The 23,988-nt window shown below is 49.0% G+C and overlaps 1 protein-coding gene across 2 annotated transcripts in view; it reads left to right on the top strand.

Moving 5' to 3' along the window:
• LOC119956512 (oxysterols receptor LXR-beta-like) overlaps nt 1-23,988 on the top strand; it is a 47,178-nt gene that overhangs the window by 490 nt on the left and 22,700 nt on the right. For both annotated transcript variants that reach the window (XM_038783796.1, XM_038783795.1), the window contains exons 2-4: nt 13,820-14,016; nt 18,597-18,686; nt 22,248-22,406. In XM_038783796.1, coding sequence (XP_038639724.1) covers nt 18,647-18,686; nt 22,248-22,406 — 199 coding nt within the window. In that variant the 5' untranslated portion in view covers nt 13,820-14,016; nt 18,597-18,646. The remainder of the gene's footprint in view (nt 1-13,819; nt 14,017-18,596; nt 18,687-22,247; nt 22,407-23,988) is intronic.

Genomic DNA, 23,988 nt, shown 5'->3' with positions numbered 1-23,988 from the left:
TGTTGATGGTGTGTTGGGGATGTTGATGGTGTGTTGGGGTGTGTTGATGGTGTGTTGGGGGTGTGTTGATGGTGTGTTGGGGATGTTGATGGTGTGTTGGGGGTGTTGATGGTGTGTTGGGTGTGTTGATGGTGTGTTGGGGGTGTGTTGATGGTGTGTTGGGTGTGTTGATGGTGTGTTGGGTGTGTTGATGGTGTGTTGGGTGTGTTGATGGTGTGTTGGGGATGTTGATGGTGTGTTGGGTGTGTTGATGGTGTGTTGGGGGTGTTGATGGTGTGGGGGGGGTGTTGATGGTGTGGGGGGGATGTTGATGGTGTGTTGGGGGTGTTGATGGTGTGGGGGGGTGTTGATGGTGTGTTGGGGGTGTGTTGATGGTGTGTTGGGTGTGTTGATGGTGTGTTGGGTGTGTTGATGGTGTGTTGGGTGTGTTGATGGTGTGTTGGGTGTGTTGATGGTGTGGGGGGGGTGTTGATGGTGTGGGGGGGGGTGTTGATGGTGTGGGGGGGGGGTGTTGATGGTGTGGGGGGGGGGGGTGTTGATGGTGTGGGGGGGGTGTTGATGGTGTGGGGGGGGTGTTGATGGTGTGGGGCAGGTGTTGATGGTGTGGGGGGGGGTGTTGATGGTGTGAGGGGGTGTTGATGGTGTGGGGGGTGTTGATGGTGAGGGGGCTGTTGATGGTGAGGGGGCTGTTGATGGTGAGGGGGGTGGGTGTTGATGGTGTGGGGGGTGGGTGTTGATGGTGTGGGGGGGTGGGTGTTGATGGTGTGGGGGGGGTGTTGATGGTGTGTTGGGGATGTTGATGGTGTGGGGGGGTGTTGATGGTGAGGGGTGTGTGGGGGCGGGTGTTGATGGTGAGGGGGGTGTTGATGGTGTGGCGGGGATGTTGATGGCGTGGGGTGTGTTGATGGTGTGTTGGGGGTGTTGGTGAGGGGGGTGTTGATGGTGTGTTGGGGATGTTGATGGTGTGTTGGGGGTGTTGATGGTGAGGGGGGTGTTGGTGAGGGGTGTGTTGATGGCGTGGGGGGGTGTTGATTGTGAGGGGGGTGTTGATGGTGTGGCAGAGGTTGGCGATGGTGAGGAGTTGTTGGCGATGGTGAGGGGGTGATGGCGTGGGGGGGCGGTGTTTATGGTGAGGGGGTGTTGATGGTGGATGGAAGTTGGTGGTGGGGGGGTGTTGATGGTGTGGGGGGGTTGGCGATGGTGGAGGGGGTGTTAATGACGGGGGTGTGGTGGTGAGGGGGTGGATGATGGTGTGGGAGGGCGGATGGTGATGGTGGGGTGTTGATGGTTGGTGGTGGGGGGGTGTTGATGGTGTGGGGGGGTTGGCGATGGTGGGGGGGTTGTTGATGACGGGGGTGTGGTGGTGAGGGGGTGGATGGTGGTTTGGGAGGATTGATGGTGGGGGAGTTGGGGTGTTGATGGTGGGGGGGGGTTATGGTGGTGGGAATTGATGGTGTGACGGGGTGGTGGTGATGGTGGATGGAGGTTGGTGGTGGGGGGTGGATGGTGGTGTAGAGGGGTTGTTGGTGATGTAGGGGTGGATGGTGGTATGGGTGATGGTTGGGGGTGGGGTGGGGGGTGCTGGTATAGGACGGGAGGGAGGGGCTGTTTTGTTTACTTCATGATTATCTGAGGCCCAGGATGGGATCCTCGCTCTCTGTCTGCATCAAACACCAGGGACTTTAAAGCCCCTGACTTTTACAACTCGCCCCCTCAAATCTCTGACTTGGCTCAAGAAAAAGAAACACTATCCTCGTGTGGAAAGCAAACACAAGTTGCAAAAATGACTTTGAGTCGTGAATTAGAAACTAAATGATTTGCCTGGTGCGGGAGATCTGATACCTGGTCATTTTATTTTTGGTGCCAGTTGTAAACTTGATGTGTTTTGTCTGACCCAAACCCCTTCCCCTCTCGCACCACACATATCCCTCCACTTCAAGTATTGTACTAGTTGTTGATCTGACCTTCTGCTTGCTAAACAGCTTTGTATTTCTCCGGATTTTGAGCCATTGGATGTTGCAACATTCGTCAAATGCATGACTTGGGTGCAAGAAAATCCACAAAATGAAATACCGGGTCCTGCTTTTAATCTGTGAGAAAACATCGAGCGAGAGGCAGCGATAGAGAACAATCTGTGGGCAGCAAGGTAGCATTGTGGATAGCACAATTGCTTCACAGCTCCAGGGTCCCAGGGTCAATTCCGGCTTGGGTCACTGTCTGTGCGGAGTCTGCACATCCTTTTCGTGTGTGTGTGTGGGTTTCCTCCGGGTGCTCCGGTTTCCTCCCACAGTGCAAAGATGTGCAGGTTAGGTGGATTGGCCATGCTAAATTGCCCTTAGTGTCCAAAATTGCCCTTAGTGTTGGATGGGATTACTGGGTTATGGGGATTTGGTGGAGGTGTTGACCTTGGGTAGGGTGCTCTTTCCAAGAGCCGGTGCAGACTCAATAGGCCGAAAGGCCTCCTCCTGCACTGTAAATTCTATGAATCTACGTTCTGCACAGTTACTGATCTGTCTGGTTTGGTTGTTCTGTATGGCACAATATGTTTCCATCAAGCAGACCCAGGGAAAATAAAATTGAGCTTTGAAGAATGATAAATCGGCTTTTGCACTCGTCAGTATAAGAAAATACCACCTGTAATGGGGGGAAACAACTAATACTTTAGGAGACAAAGTAAAGTCGGCATTCTCCCAGATGACCATGGGCTGCTTTCCCCTTTGAGGGGGGAGAGCTGACTGGTGGTGATTTAACCTGAGGATCACCACACCTCAGGCGAGGGGCAAGGTTGAGAAGGCCCAGGCTGGGATCCTCGCTCTCATGGATAACCTCAGCCGGGACGGGAATCCAACCCGCGCCGTTGGCCTCATCCGCATCAGAAACCAGCTGTCCAGCCCACTGAGCTAAACCGCCGCCTGTGAGAAGAGAGAGCTGATTGGTTGGCAGCTTTTCATCACGTTTATCTTTTTATTTTAAGAACAAAAGGTTTTGTTTTGCAATGGGTGGCGCCTCCCCGGCTTGTGGTAGGATGTGTGTAGGTGCTTGTGGTTCTCACCTGTGTTGTGGGGGATCTATCCGCGCAGCAAAGACATTTCCCCATACATGGGGGAAGAGGTGGAATGGAAGGTTGGGTGTCAGTGTGTGGCTTCTGCCAGCCCACTCCAGGAGTGGCGGTGATGGATGTAATAGCAGTTGACTTGCTAACCTTGCTGAGGTGTGTGTGGTCTGATGAGTTTGAAAATATGTTGTTTTTTTTAAAATTTGAGCCAAGCAATAGCTGCCGGAGTGGCTAAACGGAGACCTCTGAGTCCCCCGCTGAATTTTGTAAGGGGCAGTCTTCAATGGTGTGCTGATTAGTTTTAATTTGGCAGCCGTTAGCCTCTCAACATTGGGATGTGGGGCAGGTCCGATGGTGCAGGAATTCACATAGCGGGCACTTTTAGATGTGGTGATACCGGGATTCTTGAATCCTGAGCTTGCTGAATTTGATTTGCACGGCAGCACAATGGTTAGCACTGATGCTTCACAGCGCCAGGGTCCCAGGTTTGATTCCTGGCTTGGGTCACTGTCTGTGCGGAGTCTGCACATTTTCCCCGTGTCTGCGAGTGGGTTTCCTCCGGGTGCTCCGGTTTCCTCCTACAAGTCCCGAAAGAAAATCCCTCCATACCCGGGATCAACCTCGTGAACCTTCTCTGGACTGTCTCCAATGCCAGAATATCTTTGCTTCGATAAAGGGACCCAAAACTGTGCACAGTATTTCAGGTGTTCACATCACATTAGCCATGTGTACTCAGTATCACCCAGGGAAGCCTTTGATCCTACAACAGTATAATAATAATATAATAATCTTTACTGTCACAAGTAGTACATTAACGCTGCAATGAAGTTACGGTGAAAATCCCCAAGTCGCCACACTCCGGCGCCTGTTCGGGTACACCGAGGGAGAATTCAGAATGTCCAATTCACTTAACAAGCATGTCTTTCGGGACTCATGGGAGGAAATCGGATCGCCCAGAGGAACGTCACAGAGACAGAGGGAGAACGCGCGGACTCCGCACAGACAGTGACCCAAGCCAGGAATCGAACCCGGGTCCCTGGTGCTGTGAAGCAGCAGTGCTAACCACTGTTTGACAAAGAGTCATCAGGACTCGAAACGTTAGCTCTTTTCTCTCCCTACAGATGCTGCCAGAATTGCTGAGATTTTCCAGCATTTTCTCTTTCGTTTCAGAGTCCAGCATCCGCAGTAATTTGCTTTTATTCAGTGCTAACCACTGGGCTGCCGCACCGCTCAATCGCAGCTAGGAGATGTTGCTCAGTGACTGGGACATGGTGTGGAGGCCTTCGGCCATGGTAGTCACAGCCTTGGGCACCAGCACTCAAGACGCTGATGTTGTTCTGCAGGGTTTCCACTGCAGTTGCCACCCCTAGGTTGGTCTCGGTGCCATGCATTATCCGCATCATCTCCTGTGCCTGTAGCCTTTGCGACTCCTCCAATCGGCTACGCGCTCGCTGACATCTCCTCATAAATCTCACCGCCGTGTCATAGCATCTGCATCAGCTCTGGGAGATCCTTGTCTGGAGGCTCGGCATCTGACTGGGACTCGACTGAGTCCTGGGATCCCACTGCTGACTCCCTTGCATGTTCATCAGCAACTGCATTGTGCCAGATTGTGCCTCAGAAGCCTGTCCACTAATGTTACCCACCGAGGTGTGTGCCACTGCGCTGGTGTACGGTGGGGATGGCTTTTCTCAGTAACTTCATTGCAGTGTTAATGTAATTCTACTTGTGACAATAAAGATTATTATTATTGTAACTGTGATGATGAGGATCTCCTCGGAGCTCTCCTGGGTGGCGAGGGGGGCGGATGTCTTTTTAAAAATATTTTTTATTCTCCTTTTTCACATTTTCTCCCAAATTTACACCCAACAATAATCAGTAACAAATGTAATGTCAATCCCCATATCAATAACAACGATCCCATCCTCCCACCAAACCCCAAACATTAGCCCGCATGTTCACATAAACAAATGACAAAAAGGAATTATCCATAGTCACCATTAACACATACTGTCCCCCTCGCCCCCAACCTTCCCAGCCCCCCCCCCCCCCCAAACTAATGTCCGATGTGATCGAATTCTCAAAAGTGCATAATGATAACACCCATGAATTGTAGAACCCCTCCATCCTTCCCCTTAGTTCAAATTTGACCTATTTAAGCGTCAAGAATTCCAGCAGGTCCCCCCGCCACGACAGGGCACAGGGTGGAGAGGTTGATCTTCACCCTAACAGGATCCGCCTTCGGGCGATCAACGTGGCGAAGGCTACAATATCTGCCTCCGCACCTGTGGCCTCCCGAGGGCCCGGGTCCAGTTTCACGTGCACCACTTTAGAGATTCCCCTAAACACCTCCTTCCAGTAATCCGCCAGCTTTGGACAGGACCAAAACATATGAACGTGGTTTGTGGGGTCCCCCCTGCAACGTTCACACACATCTTCTACCCCCTCAAAGAGCCGACTCATCTTCGCCCTTGTAAGGTGCGCTCTATACACCACCTTCAGCTGTATCAGCCCCAACCTCGCAGAGGAGGGGGGATGTTTGAGGTACATCTGGATGAAGGGGCTGTGGGTCCACACCTCTGCAGCAGAAGCCAACCTCGCGTCGGTGACTGCTCTCTCCTCGGGCAACCCTACGATTTCCATGGCCCCTTTTTCATAGGGGGTAAGGAGGCTAATCTCTGGTACCCCCTCTCCCCTCCCCCATGCCCCTTTCCTGCTTATTACGGCCTATCTTCTCCTGTGGGGAAGGGAGGACGTTGTGAGCCACGTGCTTGATGGGTCAGGGGTGTCTGTAGCAGGTGGCATGTGTGGGCACCACACCTGGACATGAAGGGGCTGTGCTGGTGGGTGCCAGTGTGTTCTGAGGAAGAAGCACAAAGATCGGACGTGGGGAGGGTGCGAGGTGCCAGCCAGTGGATGGGGGGGGAGGTTTGGGCATTTGAGGGGTGGCAACTGGAACTGATGCCAGGAGAGAGGTGGTAACTTACTCTTCCAGCTCAGTGGAGGTTGTTGGTCTTCTTCCTACATTGTACGGCGGTCCTCCTGGTCATGACTGCCACTGCCTCCCAGGTGACCCTGCTGCTGGTCTTCCGACCTCCTCGCGGCAACAGAATGTGCCATCTCTCATCCACAGCGCCGAGAATCCTGGTCAGGTCGGCATCCCCAGAGCGAGGAGCAGGTCTGCGCACTGCCACACCTGTGACTGGGAGTGAGTGGTGAGGGAGCGTTTAAAAGCAGCTCTCCTCTGTTAGGGGGCGAGATGCTGAGGCGCGAGTCGGGCAAATCAGACGGCCACCCGTGGCGTGGAGCTCGTGGGGGTTCATTTCCAGCACTAATTGCGGTTAAATAAGGGCCGCGATCTCGTAAACACGACCGGCGAGAAACAATTGCGCCCAAAATGACACTTTGAAAATTTCCCGGTTAAATCGCACCCCGATCTCTCTCTCTGTAGGTGTGAATTGAAAGCAGTCATGTCTCCAATGACCCACCCCTCCAGATGCTCCCCCTCTTGAGTAACTGTTCATCTGACCTTTCGCTTGCTCCCCAGGTTTGTCTTTCTGTGCATTTTAAACAATTGGATGTCGTTCGTCTTGGCCGATTAGTCAAACCCATGACGTGGTTGCAAGAAAAACCACAAAAGGTTACATTGCGCTCTGAGGTCCTGTGGTGCCTGCCACTCAAATCGGTCGGAAACGTAAAAACGCACGAGGGGACATAGCCTTAAATTGAGGGGTAATAGATATAGGTCAGAGGTAGGTTTTTTACGCAAAGAGTGGTGAGGCCGTGGAATGCCCTACCTGCAACAGTAGTGAACTGGCCAACATTGAGGGCATTTAAAAGTTTATTGGATAAGCATATGGATGATAATGGCATAGTGTAGGTTAGATGGCCTTTAGTTTTTGACTTCCCATGTCGGTGCAACATCGAGGGCCGAAGGGTCTGTACTGCGCTGTATCGTTCTATGTTCTATGAAACAACACAAGAAGTGTGTGCTACTTTTGTTTTCTCTTCGTTATTGAGGATGACTGTTTCTTGCTTGTGTAGAGTCTTGTGTTCTGCCTTGTAATGTGGTTGTGGAGGTCAGTTGCAGATCTGGCTGGTTTAGCTCACAAGGCTAAATCGCTGGCTTTTAAAGCAGACCAAGCAGGCCAGCAGCACGGTTCGATTCCCGTACCAGCCTCCCCGGACAGGCACCGGAATGTGGCGACTAGGGGCTTTTCACAGTAACTTCATTGAAGCCTACTCGTGACAATAAGCGATTTTCATTTCATTCATTTCCAAAGTGGGAGCAAGGACAAAAGGAGTGACCTTTTTAGTCTTTCTACCATGTCCATCATCTTTAGCTGCCTGCCTTCTTTGCCGTTGGAAGGAAGCAGCACTCCTACTGGTGATTGCTCCCCAGGAAGGTCTTTCATGGGCACATATGTCCCATGTTGGTGGTGGGCAGGCCCCATTTCCTGAGCTTCAGGAGACCTTGAGCCTTGACCTCAACCTACCAGGTTTAAATTGTGAATACTTGACCCCCCCCTAGGGTTTTTATCATCAGTCATTCGCCCTCTGAGCTGGGCTCTGATGGTGAGTGTTTCAATATCAGACATTTCTGCTCTTCGAAGTACCTCTGTGTTGGGCGCTTTGCTCTTCCATTTGACGTCCATGAGGTTCCCAGTGCATCTCGTGTGGAACCTGCTTGATATGTCTGGAGTAGGGGGCAACACGGTGGCGCAGTGGATAGCACTGCTGCCTCATGGCGCCTAGGTCCCAGGTTCGATCCTGGCTATGGAGTTTGCACATTCTCCCCGTGTTTGCGTGGGTTTCACCCCCACAACGCAAAGATGTGCAGGGTAGGTGAATTGGCCACGCTAAATTGCCTCTTAATTGGAAAAAAATGAATTGGGTACTCTGAATTTCTATTTTTTTAAAAAACATAATTCTGGAGTAAGTAGTCCATGATGTCTGTGTTTTTATGTCTTGTGGCTAATGGTCCATATCAGGAAACCTGACTTATCCTTCACCTCCCTCAGTCTGAAGGAGGCCAATAGTACGGCTCACCTGCTACCTTTCCTAGCTGCTATGAAGCTCAGATGCAGCCTGGTGTGTGTGTCTCAGTAACCACACTACAATGAGTATCAGTCGGGCTGCCATTGGTTATGGAGCCCTCTCTACTTCCTCAGGTCGGAGGGGGGGGGACTCCCCATCTGGACTGGTTACTCATGTGGTGCCTTCCCTCGTGAAATAGAGTGCATGCAACCACGGTCTACATGGGAGGGAGTGTCACTCCGGCGCAGTACCGACAGCTCATGGAAGCATATTTCAGGAAGAACTGGGAATGTGGGGAAGGGATAGGGAGCCGATACCATGTTGATGCTGCATTGGGCATTTGCAATTGAATATTGCTGATGCTTTAAGAAGCAGTGTTAATTTTCACTGGTTGGGGACCTGCGGCATCTGATTTTCAATCCAGCCCACAACAATAGGCTGAAAGTTTCCTCTTTGGCAGCTGGGAGTGAAGGTCCTATTTAAGAAGAATTTGAGGGAATGTCCTCACTGAGCATGAGTTCAGAATGTAAAATGTTCAGTATGTAATGCTTTTGAATCTTGCGTTGCTGGCTCATTATCCTCTTTGGTCGCTGGTATTTGCTGTTACATGCAAACATACGAAATAGGAGCAGGCCATTTGGCCCCTCGAGCTTGCCCTGCCATTCAATAAGACCATGGCCGAACTTGGTTGCACTTAGCTTGTGTCCTTAGACATTAGGACACAATGACACGGAGACATTACGACACAGAAGGAGGCCATTTGGCCCACTGAGACCCATGCTGGCTCTCTGTGGAGCAATCCACTCGGTGCCATTCCTCCTCTCTCTCTCTCTCTATCCCCGCAGCCCCTATGAGTTTAGTTCCTTCAAGACTCCATCCAATTTGAATCAAGGTAAGAGAAAAACCAACAGTTCCTGCTTCAAGTCACAATCCAAAGTCTCTTACCCCTAAAAATGTGTTCAAGTGTTGACATTGATTGAGTGGAGGATCAGAATTTGCCATGTTGCTTCCCAGGATCAAATAATGCCTAGACTCTCAATAATGCCTAGATTAAGAGGTGATTCTGAGAGGGCTTGGCAGGATAGATGTGGGAAGAGGGCCAAGAAGAGGGAAGCGGTGTCATGTGAGAGTGCCTTTAAGAATTGATGTTTAAGAAATGTACCTTTCCGAAATGAAGATGATCATATTACTGAAGTGATGTCACGGGGGGAGAGCTCAGCTCATTTCTGCTTTTTGGGAGTTTTAGTTTCAGTTTAAAGAAAGCTTGGGTGTGGCTGTGAGCTGCATTGCTGGTGATCCCTGCCGTGAAGGTGAAATCGGAATTGTAAAAAGGTCTCAGTATTGAATATAAATCTAATGTGCTTCTGTTTGAAGGATTTGTTAAGTCTTTTGGATGTGTAAAGGAATAGTTTGCAGGATTTGGTAGTGTTGTATTATTTTCGGGGTTATCTTTGAAGTAAGGGGTGTTAAGAGATCAAATGTTTATTTAAAAGGTTAATTTAAGTTCATGGAATAAACATTGTTTTGTTTTAAAAACCACGTGTCCATAATTGTAATACTACACCTGGGGAACAAGCCGTGTGCTTCAAAAGCAACAATCTATTAAAGGTGGGGGTTGGTTGAACTCCATGATACATTTTGGGGTTCTGAAAACACCTCTCCCATAACACCGGGGAGTTTAGAACCCACGGTCACAGTCTGAGGGTAAGGGGGCGACGAGTTAGGACCAGGATGAGGAGAAATCCCCTTGAGAGGATTGTAAATATTTATTATTCTTTGCCCCCGAAAGCTTTGGATACTCGGCCATTGAAAATATTCAGGACAGAGATCAATAGATTTTTGGATACAGAAGGAATTCAGGGATATGGGGATTTTTTTCCCCCCATAGAAGGATCACCGGCAAGACCAGCATTTGCTGGCCACCCCTTACCCTTGAGAAGGTGGTGAGCTGCTTTCTTGAACCACTGCAGTCCATGTAGGCACACTCACAATGCTGTTAGGGATGACATTACAGGATTTTGACCCAATGACAGTGAAGGAACGACGGTATATTTCTGTTATAACCTACGAGGTAGAAGTAATTAACCTCCCTGTGAGCCCAGTTGTGTACAACCCCACCGTTGAGGGGTGGGGAACCCAGGGAGACTCTAATCAATCAAGCGGGGCTGCTTTGTCCTGGATGGTGTTGAGCGTCTTGAGTGTTGTTAGAGCTGCACTCGTCCAGGCAAGTGGAGAGTATTCCATCACGCTCCTGACTTAAGCCTTGGAAATGGTGGGGCAAGTTCGGAGGTGAGTTACTTGCTGCAGAATTCTCAGCCCCTGACCTGCTCTGGTAGCCATAGTGTTCGTATGGCTGGGATAGGGCAGGAAGGTAGAGCTGAGGTAGAAGATCAGCCATGGCAGAGCAGGCTCGAGGGGCTCAATGACTTGGTTCCGCTCCAATTATTTCAGTAAGCAATGGAACAAAAGAAATAGGAGCAGCAACAGCCCCCCCCCCCCAACCACACTCGACCATTTATCAGCTGAGGTTTGCGATGCTGGACCACAAGACTGATATGAAATGACGCTGGAAATTCCTAGGTTGGGGATTCCCCTTATTGGCAGCTTGCCTTTTAAAATTCTCATCCTTGGGAGGCACAGTGGCACTGCTGCCTCACAGCAGCGAGGACCCGGGTTCGATCCCAGTCCCTGGGTCACTGTCCGTGTGGAGTTTGCACATTCTCCCCGTGTCTGCGTGGGTCTCACCCCCACAGCCCTAAAGATGTGCAGGGTAGGTGAATTGACCACGTTAAATTGTCCCTTAATTGGGAAAAATAAATAATTGGGTACTCTAAATTCATATCAGAAAAAAAAAAGTCTTGTCCTTGTTTCCAAATTCACCTGTGACCTCTGCCCTCCCTATCTCTGTCAGCTCCTCCAGCCCGCAAACGCACCAAGATACCTGTGCTTCTCCGATTCTGGCCTCTTGTGCATTTTAATTGTTGAGCTGAGGGGAATTGTCCAAACACCTGACAAAGAGAGATTTAAAAAAAAAAATTTAGAGTGCCAATTAATTTTTTTCCAATTAAGGGGCAATTTAGCGTTTCCAATCCACCTACCCTGCACATCTTTGGGTTGTGGGGGCGAAACACACGCAGACACGGGGAGAATGTACAAACTAAACACGGACAGTGACCCAGAGCCGGGATCGAACCTGGGACCTCGGCACCGTGAGATTGCAGTGCTACGACTGCGCCACCATGTTACCCTTTGAGAATGTTGTTTGAGATAATTGGCAGGAAGGCTCGCTTTAATTTCTCATTTCTTTCCAACTGTTTTTAAAGTGCTCCAGTCTGATATTTATCAGAAAGCTTTAAACCCAGTGACGGGTTTTTGTTGCGTTGAGTTTCGCATTAAAAGAATGTGATTTTTCTTCTGCTTCCCCTGAACCTGCGACCTCATATTGCGTTATCACGTTGCTGGCCCCTGATGTTCTTGTGCAGATGACTATTTTTGTTGAGTCTGGATAGCATGTGTTAATTGGCTATTGAACCGGGAAGAGCATCGCAACTGAGCCTGAAAACACTCAAGGCAGCATCTCTGGAGAGAAACGAGATTTAACATTTCAGGGCAACAACCTTTCATCAGAACTGGGAAAAGTTAAAGAAGTTAATAGGATTTGAGCACGGGGTGGGTCGGAAGAGAATAAAGCAATGTCTGAGACAGGGTGAAAGACAAGACAGATTGAATGACACCTGTGCTTCACCCTGTCACCATTGATCATTTGTGCACATGCCATAACCGGCAGGTATTGGCGAACAATGATCAGGAGCAGGAATGAACTACGGGGCAGCACGGTGGCGCAGTGGTTAGCACTGCTGCCTACGGCGCTGAGGACCCGGGTTCGATCCCGGCCCTGGGTCATTGTCTGTCTGGAATTTGTACATTCTCCCCGTGTCTGCGTGGGTTTCACTCCCACAACCCAAAGATGTGCAGGTTAGGTGGATTGGTCACACTAAATTGCCTCTTAATTGGAAACAAATAATTGGGTATTCTAAATCTATGTTTTTTTTTAAAAAGCAGGAATGAATTCATTTTGCCCCTTCCCTGTCTGTCTAGCTCATGGGGTGACCTAGACTGTACAAATCAGCATTTATGAAAAAAAAATGAAATGGAAATCGCTTATTGCCACAAGTAGGCTTCAAATGAAGTTACTGTGAAAAGCCCCCTAGTCACCACATTCCGGCGCCTGTTCAGGGAGGCTGGTATGGGAATTGTACCATGCTGCTGGCCTGCCTTGATCTGCTTTCAAAGCCAGCGATTTAGCCCTGTGCTAAACCAGCCCCAATTATGCCAAGTTTTTCACACGTCCTGAAGTGCCCAACAGCCAATGAATTACTGCATGTGTTTTTTAGGATGTAGTCACTGTTGTTTTGTAGACAAGCTTGGCGGCTGCCTTGCACAGCAAGATCCCACAATAACACATGAGATCACTGGGCAGCCATTTGTTCATCCCTCAGCCAACACCACAACAGGCAGGGCTATAGTTTATCGGAAGGGTGCTACCTCTTGACACTGCAGCCCTCTGCCGGTATGGCACCGTTATGCGCCTGGTTTCTGCTCACAAGACCTGTGTGGGGCTCGAATCCAGGCAACAGGACTTTCAGCAGAACCAAACTGACATCCCAGCTAAGCTCAGTACAAACACGTCGAGGATGCTGTTGGCTTGTGTGGTTCTGCTCAATGCTGCCCAGCAACTTCACAAACCATCAGGTTACCTTTAGCTGCAACTCTTGACAAATGTTCAATTCTATCTCACTTTTTTTTCATTTTCCTTTTTTAAATGAAATGAAAATCGCTTATCGTCACAAGTAGGCTTCAAATGAAGTTACCGTGCAAAGCCCCTAGTCACCACATTCCGGCGCCTGTTCGGGGAGGCTGAACCTGGGAATTGAACCTGCCTTGGTCTGCTTTCAAAGCCAACGATTTAGCTCTGTGCTAAACCAGCCCCTGCTAAACGAAAGGGCTTGTGACTTTGGGATGTCCCAAAGTATTTTACAGCCAGTTAAGGACTTTTGAAGTGTAGATGCTTTGAAAGCACCAGCAAATTAGCCTCATTCTCCTGCTCTTAGGCCTGCAGATAATTATGGACGGCACAGTTGAACAGTGGTTAGCACTGCTGCCTCAGGGCGTCGAGGACCTGTGCTTCACCGATTCTGGCCTCTTGTGCTTTTTAATTATTGAGCTGTTTGTGGCCTTGCCTTCAGCCGCCTCGCGCCTAAGGTCTGAAATTTCCTTCCTTCTACTCCCCACCTCTCTTAAGATGTGCCTTAAGATCAATCTCTTTGGGGCAGCACGGCGTTGCAGTGGTTAGCACTGCTGCATCACGGTGCCGAGGACCCAGGTTCGATCCCGGTTCTGGGTCACTATTCGTGTGGAGTTTGCACATTCTCCCCGTGTCTGCGTGGGTTTCGCCCCCATAACCCAAAGATATGCAAGTAGGTGGATTGGCCACGCTAAATTGCCCCTTAATTTGAAAAAAATTAATTGGGTACTAGAAAAGAAAGAAGAAAAAATAATTGTAATTATTCTCTGAGATTTGTAAAGTTACTTTCCATGATTCTGAGATCTGTTTGTAAGACTTCACGTAAAGACATCTCCCTCCACTCACGTTTCCTCCATGTTTGTTAAGGTTTGCAGGTTTCTTCCAGGCAAGTTGTCACATCCGATTTCCTTGTGTTGTTTCAGGGCGGGCAGCGAACACCAACTCTCCCAACGTGAGCCAAACGTGGGACCTTGCCTCTCCAGCACTTACGGGAAAGGAAGAACACGAGTGGGGGGGAGCCCCTGGAAGGTTTTGCCCGGTTGGACCGCGTGGAGCAGGAGCAATGTTGTGAAGCTGTGAGAACTGGCAGCCCATTGGGTGGCAACGTGCGCTGATGCAGGTACGCTGCATGGTTTTCCAGGTATTGGTTCGAGGTGGGTCACTATGACAGCCGGGATTTCACCGTGGCATCCTCCCATCTGAGTGAGAGGCCGTGTCTTCAAGCCTAACTCCTGAGAGGTGAATTTCCAGTTCTGAAGTTCGGCTTGTAAATTAAATTCATTCAGTGGCGTTAGCATTGTTGAATTCCCCATTATCAACATCCCAGGGGGTTTACCACTGACCAGAAACTGAACTAGACCAGCCAGATAAATACTGTGGCCACAAAAGCCAGTCAGAGTCTGGGAATTCTGTGGTGGGTAATGTTAGGATATCAGACCAGACGCCGACATTGGTTAGACCATCAGACAAGATCCCCAAACAATTATTTTAAATTTGTTAAACTGTGAGGAAAAGACACTTAGACCAAAAGAAGACATAGGAGCAGAATTAGACCACTCGGCCCATCGGGTCTGCTCCTCCATTCAATCATGGCTGATATTTTTCTCATCCCCATTCTCCTGCCTTCTCCCCATAACCCCTGATCCCCTTATTAATCCAGAACCTATCCATCTCTGTCTTAAAGACACTCAGTGATTTGGTCTTCACAGCCTTCTGCGGCAAAGAGTTCCACAGATTCACCACCCTCTGGCTGAAGAAATTCCTCCTCGTCTCTGTTTTAAAAGGATCATCCCTTCAGTCTGTGTTCAGGCTGTGTCCCCTGCTTCTAGTTTTTCCTATAAGTGGAAGCATCCTCTCCACTTCACCCCAGGAGTGCTAACTCTGACCAATAGGTATCCTTTATGTTCAAATCAACTTTAATATAAACACAGAATTAACCACGGTAACATCAAAAATAAAAGCTTTACAATGACCAGTTAAACAGTTCTTAAATGCCAGTAAAATCTTAAACTTACTATTTACACCTGCTACTAATTCCAATTAGGCAACACATTACAGTTCAAATGCCATTTATAAGTAAAGTTAATAAAGGTTTACTTGTTCAGCTGTGCAGACCTCTGGGGAGAGTTCCTTTCACGAGCAGATTCAGTACACCTCTCCTCAACCTTGCAGCATTTAGCAAAACTGTTGTTCAACTTAAAAACCTTCTGTCTTGTCAGACTCAAATCCAATGCAAACTTCAAAACTACAGACAGACCTGGCTCCTCCCAATGCCTGTGTCCAACTAAGATATCAAATGACCTGCTTAGCTCGGACTAAACACCACTCCTCCATAAATTATCTACTCTCCAGGGAATCTCCAGCAATCATAACAATGTTCCATTAGCCCTCTTGCAAGTAAATGGCTTGATTCAATCATGACCACACCTTTTACTTCTTTACAGCTTTAGCAGACATACGCAGTCTGGATTTCTTAAACTAGGTTCTTTAATAATATTACTGCAACAAATATACCGTAACCCAGGCTTTTAGTTACATGATTTTTATATAACAATTTCTACATTCATCACAGTAGCTCACCTCCTGATCCCCCCCCAAAGCCTGTCCACCATCTACAAAGCACAAGTCAGGAGTGTTATGGAATAGTCTCCACTTGCCTGGAAGAGTGCAGCCCCAACAACACTGAGGAAGCTCGACACCATCCAGGACAAAGCAGCCCACTTTGATTGGCACTCCGGCCACAAACAGACCATCTCTCCACTTCGGATGCACAGTGTCAGCTGTATGTACCATCTACAAGATGCACTGCAGTAACTGCTCTTTCGTCAGCACCTTCCAAACCCACAGCCATCACCATCGAGAAGGACAAGGGCAACAGTCGCATGGGAACCCCACCTGGAAGTTCCCCGTCAAGCCATTCAACAAGATCATGGCTAATCTCGGGCAGCACGGTGGCACAGTGGTTAGCATTGCTGCCTATGGCGCTGAGGACCCGGGTTCAAATCCCAGCCCTGGGTCACTGTCCATGTAGAGTTTGCACATTCTCCCCGTGTCTGCGTGGGTTTCACCCCCACAACCCAAAGATGTGCAGGGTAGGTAGATTGGCCACACTAAATTGCCCCTTAATAGGAAAAAAATAATTGGGTATTCTAAATTTATAAAAAAAAAAGATCATGGCTAATCTGTTTGTGATCTCAACCCCAGTTTCCTGCCTGGCCCTTGAAAAGCCCTCGACTCCCTTGACCATCAAAAATCTGTCTCTTTGAATAGGTTCAGTGAACCAACGCTACACTGCTACTTGGGGATGAGAAAAGACGCGCTTGTTGGGTGAATTGGACAATCCGAATTCTCCCTTTGAACATAGAACATAGAGTGCAGAAGGAGGCCATTCGGCCCATCGAGTCTGCACCGACCCACTTAAGCCCTCCCTTCCACCCTATTCCCCGTAACCCAATAACCCCTTCTAACCTTTTTTGGTCATGAAGGGCAATTTATCCATCTAACTTGCACGTCTTTGGACTGTGGGAGGAAACCGGAGCACCCGGAGAAAACCCACGCAGACACGGGGAGAACGTTCAGACTCCGCACAGACAGTGACCCAGCGGGGAATTGAACTTGGGACCCTGGTGCTGTGAAGCCACAGTGCTATCCACTTGGGCTACCGTGCTGCCCAACATGCTTTGTGTACCTGAACAGGCGCCAGAGTGTGGCGACTAGGAGATTTTCACAGTAACTTCATTGCAGTGTTAATGTATGCCTACTTGTGACACTAATTTTTTTTTTAAATTTAGATTACCCAATTATTTTTTCCAATTAAGGGGCAATTTAGCATGGCCAATCCACCTACACTGCACATTTTTGGGTTGTGGGGGCGAAACCCACGCAGACACGGGGAGAACGTGCAAACTCCACACGGACAGTGACCCAGAGCCGGGATCGAACCTGGGACCTCAGCGCCGTGAGGCGGTTGTGCTAACCACTAGGCCACCGTGCTGCCCTTACTTGTGACACTAATAACGATTTATTATTAATTCCACAGACTAATGACCCCTCCTTGAGAGAAAAATAATGACCTTTATCTCGGTTTTAAAAGGGACACCTCTTATTCTTGAACTGTGTCTGTTGGTTCGAGTCTCCCCCACAGGTGGAAATAGCCTCTCGGTGTCTGCCCTGTCAAATCCCTTCAGAATCTTGTATGTTTCAGTAAGATCACCTCTCATTCTTCTAAACTCCAGCGGTATAGGCCCAACCTATTCAATCTTTCTTCCTTCATCCTAGGAATGAGTTGAGTGAACCTTCTCCGCACTGCTTCTAACACATTTATATATCTTTTTTCAAAAAAGGGGTACTTCTGATATGGTCTCACCCTGGCCCTGTACAGCTGTAGTAAAACCTCCCCACTTTTATATTCCATCTACTTTCCAATAAACACCAACATTCTGTTTACCTTGCTAATCACGTGCACAAAGAGCATAGAACATACAGTGCAGAAGGAGGCCATTCGGCCCATCGAGTCTGCACTGACCCACTTAAGCCCTCACTTCCACCCTATCCCCGTAACCCAATAACCCCTCCTAACCTTTTTGGTCACGAAGGGCAATTCATCATGACCAATCCACCTAACCTTGCACGTCTTTGGACTGTGGGAGGAAACCGGAGCACCCGGAGGAAACCCTCGCAGACACAGGGAGAACGTGCAAACTCCGCACAGACAGTGACACAGCGGGGAATCGAACCTGGGACCCTAGCGCTGTGAAGTCACAGTGCTATCCACTTGTGCTAACTTTTTTTTAAATTTAGAGTACCCAATTCATTTGTTTCCAATAAAGGGACACTTTAGCACGGCCAATCCACCTACCCTGCACATCTTTTGGTTGTGGGGGGTGAGACCCACGCAAACACGGGGAGAATGTGCAAACTCAACACGGGCAGTGATCCGGGGCTGGGATTGCACCCAGGTCCTCGGCGCTGTTAGGCATCAGTGCTAACCACTGCACCACCGTGCTACACCTACTAACGTTTTGTGATTCACGTACCAGGACACCCAGATCTCCCACTGGTCTTATTCTGTCAAGGAATGCGGGCATCGTTGGCAAGGCCAGCATTAGTTTCCCATCCCTAATTGCCCCTGAACTGAGTGCCTTTCCGGGCCATTACAAAGAGGCAGTTAAGAGTCAACCACGTTGTTGTGAGCCTGGAGTCACATATAAGCCAGACTGGGTAAGGACGACAGATTTCCTTCCCTGTTTACAACAGTTGTTGATAGGTTCACGGGGTCTGTCTGTGTGGAGTTTGCACGTTCCCCCTGTGTCTGCGCGGGTTCAGGCACTTGCACCCCTCTGCAGCTACAGTGGCTGACCGATGTGTGTTAGGGCCCTGTAATAGGGCCCTGTAATAGGGCCCTGTAATGGAGCTCAACTCTCCTTGTTCAGCCAGGGTTCCCGGCTTCTGACTGTTGTACACCAACAGGATTAAGTGTGTGTATAATTTTGGGGGGGGGGAAATATTACTGTTCACAGACACACCAACCAGTTATGATGCCCCCTGATGCTGAATAGCCTGTTGACTCTCTTACTCTCATTGTCTGAATGGCCGCTGGGCAGTCTTACATTACAAAGCTGAAGCTCGGCAATTCCGGGCAAAGAAGTGAAGGAATAAAATAAAACTGCGCCGTTAACGATTTGCACATTTCTTTCTCAGCTTCCCTCCGGGATTGTATCTTCACAATGCAGTGGCGCACGTGATGGAAGATGTCCTTCTCAGCTGTGAATGGCTTGGAAGCTGGCAAAGGTAGGCCCTTTTGTTGAACTATCCAGCACAGATAGAGGCCACTCAGCCCATCCTGCTCGTGCTGCCCCTGGGAAAGAGCAATCCAATCCACTTCCCCCGCTCTTTCCCTGTAGCCTTCCAAATCTTTCCTTTCTTGACCGGATGTTGGTGTACAAGTCGACCTTTGAAGCCTCGAAAACAATCCCCCCAGAAATTAGGGTCGACTTGTGCGGCAGGGATAAAAATGAACCGCCGGTATGGTTGTGGGTGGTCCCTATCTTTACCGTTTGCCGCACAAGGTCTACTCTATGTCTTAAACCCCCACACATATTCATATCACAAGCCCATATTGCCTGCTTGATCATTTATAATCATAATCATAATCTTTATTGTCACAAGTAGGCTGACATTAACACTGCAGTGAAGTTACTGTGAAAAGCCCCTAGTCGCCACATTCCGGCGCCTGTTCAGGTGCACAGAGGGAGAATTCAGAATGTCCAAATTACCTAACAGCACGTCTTTCGGGACCGGAGGAAACCCACGCAGACACGGGGAGAACGTGCAGACTCCGCACAGACAGTGACCCAAGCCGGGAATCGAACCTGGGACCCTGGAGCTGTAAAACAACAGTGCTACCCACTGTGCTACCGTGCCGTCCACATTTGAACCCAGTTGTAAGGTACCAGTAAGCAAAACATCCATTTGTGAGGTGAAAAATTTCCCTTCGGGAACTCTTCAATCTTATCCTTTGATTACTAATGCGAGTGTAGCATGCATTGGTTGAAAATTGGGGGTTGGCTCATATGGCCAGTATATGCAAAAGCATGACTTTAGGGGCCGAAAATAATGGGGTTGTCTTGTACGTTGGTACGACTTTTATCTCCAGTTCCCTGTAGGAAGTTGCTGCAGAATCGTCTTCCGGTCCCCCTTCAGGCATCTCATTCCAGATCATAACAGCTCCCTGCAAAAGGAAATGTTTCCACCTCCCCCCTGGATCCCTTCAATCTTGTCCTCTGACTGCTAATCTAATCCCCCATCAAAACCATTTCCCCTCATTTGCTCCTAACAACGGCCTTCATAATTCGGAAAACCTCCGTTAAATCTCTCCTCCGCTGTCTCCTCACAAAAGAGAACAACCTCAGTTTTTGTACGCACTCCACCGAACTGAAGTCCCCGGCATCATCTGGTGAATCTCCTCTGCTTCCTCTCCAAGGCTCTGGGAGAGCTTTAACTATAGGTCCACTGACACACTGTGCCAGCAGAATCTGGGTGGGTTTGGCCACCCGCTTAATCCAATGTCGCTATAACAGAGTTATCTGGCCATTATCACGTTTCTGTTTGCGGGCCCTTGCTATGTGCAAATTGGCTGCCATGTGCCCTAAACTAAATAAATGAAATGAAAATCGCTTATTGTCACGAGTAGGCTTCAATGAAGTTGTTACTGTGAAAAACACCCTAGTCGCCACATTCCGGCGCCTGTTCGGGGAGGCTGTTACGGGAATCGAACCGTGTTGCTGGCCTGCTTGGTCTGCTTTCAAAGCCAGCGATTTAGCCCTGTGCTAAACAGCCCCGCGGTGCGAACACCACCACCTGGAGGTTCCCCTCCAAGCCACACACCATCCTGACTTGGAAATGTATCGGCCGTTCTTTCACTGTCGTCGGGTCGGAATCGTGGAACTCCCTTTCCGAACAGCACAGTGGGCGTACCTACACCACATGGGCTGCAGCGGTTCAAGAAGGCAGCTCACCACCACCTTCTCAAGGGGCAATCAGGGATGGGCAGTAAGTGCTTGAATGAATAAAAAAGAAAGGAAGTTAATTGGCTGTCAAATTACTTTGGGACTTGCTGAGGTTTGTGCAAGGCTTTTCCTTTCTTTGGCCAGGCTGCTGCTAGTCCCAGTGAGCTGTAGGAGACACAACCTTGAAATAGAATTAGAGCTAGGTGTTCAACAGTAAGGTCAGGAAGAGCCCCTTCAGCAACTGGGAATCTAGAACAGAAGGTCTTTGCTGCGATGGACGAATTGAAAATGCCGAAATTGAGATGCACAATTTTTTTTTTCATTTGGTGAGAATAGTAACGGCTACAGAAACAAGGTGGGTAGATGGAGTTGAGATACTGATCAATCATGAGCTAATTCAATAGCCCACCCTGTTCAGGCTCGAGGGGCTGAATGACCACCTCCTGTTTCTATGGAAGGCCTTTTTGAATATTTCTGATGGGCTGACAGTCTGTGCTGGTGAGCTAGAAACGTCTGACGCAGGAGCTTAATGGATGCTGTGTGCCTTGGAAGGGAGTGCATATTCACGAGAATGGTACAGGGGCTTCGAGGGTTAAATTATGAGGACAACTCGAGGGCAGCACGGTGGCGCAGTGGTTAGCACTGCTGCCTCCTGGCGCCGCGGTCCCAGGTTCAATCCCGGCTCTGGGTCACTGTCCGTGTGGAGTTCGCACATTCTCCCCGTGTCTGCGTGGAATTTGCCCCCACAGCCCAAAGATATGCAGGGTAGGTGGATTGGCCACGCTAAATTGCCCCTTAATTGGAAAAAATGAATTGCGTACTCTAAATTTATTTTAAAATAGTTATGAGGACAACTCTAATAAACATGGCTTGGGTTCCCTTGAGTTCAGGAGATTGAAGAGTCATCCATTCAAGATGTTTAAAATGTTTACCGCGTCTATATGGAGAAACCAGTTCGTCTGGTGGGGACATCAAAAACAAAGGGACCGAATCTTAAAAGAGGTCCCGGGATTCGGGACCAGAAACAGGAAACACTTTTTCATTTAAAGGACAATAGAAATTAGGTACTCCTTTCCCCCCAACAAAGTCGGCGAGTGCTTGGAACTATAACGATCGATACATTTTTTATTAGATGGGATCGGGATGGCAAAATTAAGTTGAGATGTTGATCAGCCATGATCATTTTGAGTGACAGAACGTGTTCAAGGGGCTGAATGGCTTCCTCCTATTCCTCATGTTTATCTTTGGGGAAAACTGTGAAGGTATTAGAGAGGGGTGCAGAAAGGATTGAGAAGGATGGTTCCAGGGTCGAGTCACTTCAGTTACATGGATAGATTGGGGAAGTTGGGACCTTTCTCCTCGGAGAAGAGAAGGTTGAGAGGAGATTTTGATCGAGGCGTTCAAAATTACGAGGGGGTCTGGACAGAGCCGATTGCGGGGGGGGGGGGGGGGGGCAAACTGTTCCGGTTGGTGAAAGGATCGAGCATGAGAGGGGCACAGATTTGAGGTGAGTGGCGAAGGAAGCAACGGGGACAGGAGGAGGAACCTTTCCACTCAGTGAGTGGTCAGGACCTGGAATGCACTGCCTGAGAGTGTGGGGGAGGCGGGTTCGATCGAGGCTTTTGAGAGGGAATGGGATTATTATCTGGAAAGGGAAGAACGTGCGGGGTTACGGGAAGGAGGCGGAGGAACGGCACTGGGTGAATTGTTCATTGAGAGCCGGCCGCGACAGTGATGTTCCAAAAAAGATTTTGTTTCCAGGGCAGTTGTAACACTTTGAATATATCATTGTCAGGTTTTATTGACCTGGGTTAATGTTGACTCTTTCTCGCTCTATTTTCAGAAGATGACAAAAGTGTCACGGAGCCCGTCACTGAGGAGAGTGCAGACAGCGCACCGCATCATGTGAAGGAAGAGGAGGTGGAGGAGGGTAGTGACTCTGTCGCTACTCTCCACAATGGGTCATTCTCCACCGACCCAGAATACTCCCTCAGTATCTGCGGTAAGGTTCTATTTTAAGAAAAAGGGAATTATTACTTCAAAGTTCGGCAAAGTTCACATTTTCTACCTTGACTGAAGTGTGCGATCGGAAAATACTTGAACAGCACAGGAACTGGGATACAAGGTATTTCACCAGGAATTGGTCTATTTACTCACCTTTCACACAAAGTGGCTCGGTGCACAGAGGTTAAATGCATGCATCAGCTTTGAAGAATTTTCTATCTGAATATCGCAGAAAAGAGAGGTGCAGCTGAAGCTTTTCATCTTGCAGTCATCAGGACAAATGCAAGAATACCAAGTTTCAAACAATCGCAATTCATACTGCAGTAGAAGAGTTCTAACCCCAAGCTTCCACAATATGGGCACGATTCAACCAAAAGGGGAACACAGTCCCAGAGCGAGCACGTTCAGCTGCCTGTTTCCTGGCGCTTGCAGCCAGGGTGCACAGGTGGCACCAGCAGTGCCAGGGTACCATGCTGCCCAAAGGACAAGCACCTGGGGGCCTCCGATCCCCTGGGAGATCCCCCACAAGTTGCTGTTCCCTCTGGTCCCCCGTTTGTGGGGACCAGTGCTGAACGGCGCTCGCTCGAGGTGTCCGAGGCGAAGGTTGGTAAGATCCCAAAGCTTTGCCTACCTCAGGAATCTGCACATTAGAGACTAGCTGTATCGCTCTAATACGCAGATTTGCTAAAAAAAGTGATCCCACCTATTTACATCGCAACATTGCGAGCCGGGTAGATCCCAGGAACAGGGTCGCCTGGCTTCTATCGGCCACGCTGCGCCGTGGCGAGCTGCTTTTCGGGTGCAGCGTGGCCGTTGGATCGCGCCGTATGTCTCTCTTTTCAATAAAATTCAATTTTCTATTTATTATTATAACCCTCATACCTTTACACGGAATTACATCGAAGTTTACAACAGAGAAATGGGCCATTTGACCAACACGCCTACATATGAGCATTCCCCCATCTTATTTTATCAAACCCTATCGGCATATCTGTATTTGATTCCTTTCGCTCAGACATTTATTAAGGTTCCTCTTGGATGTGTCTATGCTAATTCCCTCTATGGGTAGTGTGTTCTATATTCTCACAGTAAAGCTCTTCATAATCTTCACAGTTCCATTGGAGAGAACCACTGATCCTCATAATTCCTGGTATCGTCTGAATAAAACTTCCTTCCTCTCTCTGACCTCTTCTCTAAAGCAAAATGCCCAAAGATCGAACACAAGCAGACGGCCTAAACCAATTATTTGTCAGTGTCCAGCTCACCTATTTGCCTTATTTGTTTGTTTGCAATCAATACTGCATGATCCTCCTCTGGACCCTTTCCAAGGCCAGCACATCCTTCCTTCGATACGGGGTCCAAAACTGCTCACAATACTCCAAACGGGGTCTGACCAGAGCCTGATACGGGTTCAGACATTGGAAGCAAAGTTTAGATTACCTCACATTTAGGGAGGGCAGAATATGGGAAACCAGCCAGTAGGAGCAGCACGGGCAGCACGGTAGCATTGTGGACAGCACAATCGCTTCACAGCTCCAGGGTTCCAGGTTCGATTCCGGCTTGGGTCACTGTCTGTGCGG

This window comes from Scyliorhinus canicula, chromosome 23, assembly GCF_902713615.1.
Source record: "Scyliorhinus canicula chromosome 23, sScyCan1.1, whole genome shotgun sequence".
NCBI lineage: Eukaryota > Metazoa > Chordata > Chondrichthyes > Carcharhiniformes > Scyliorhinidae > Scyliorhinus > Scyliorhinus canicula.
This window is presented reverse-complemented; position numbering and strand designations above follow the sequence as displayed.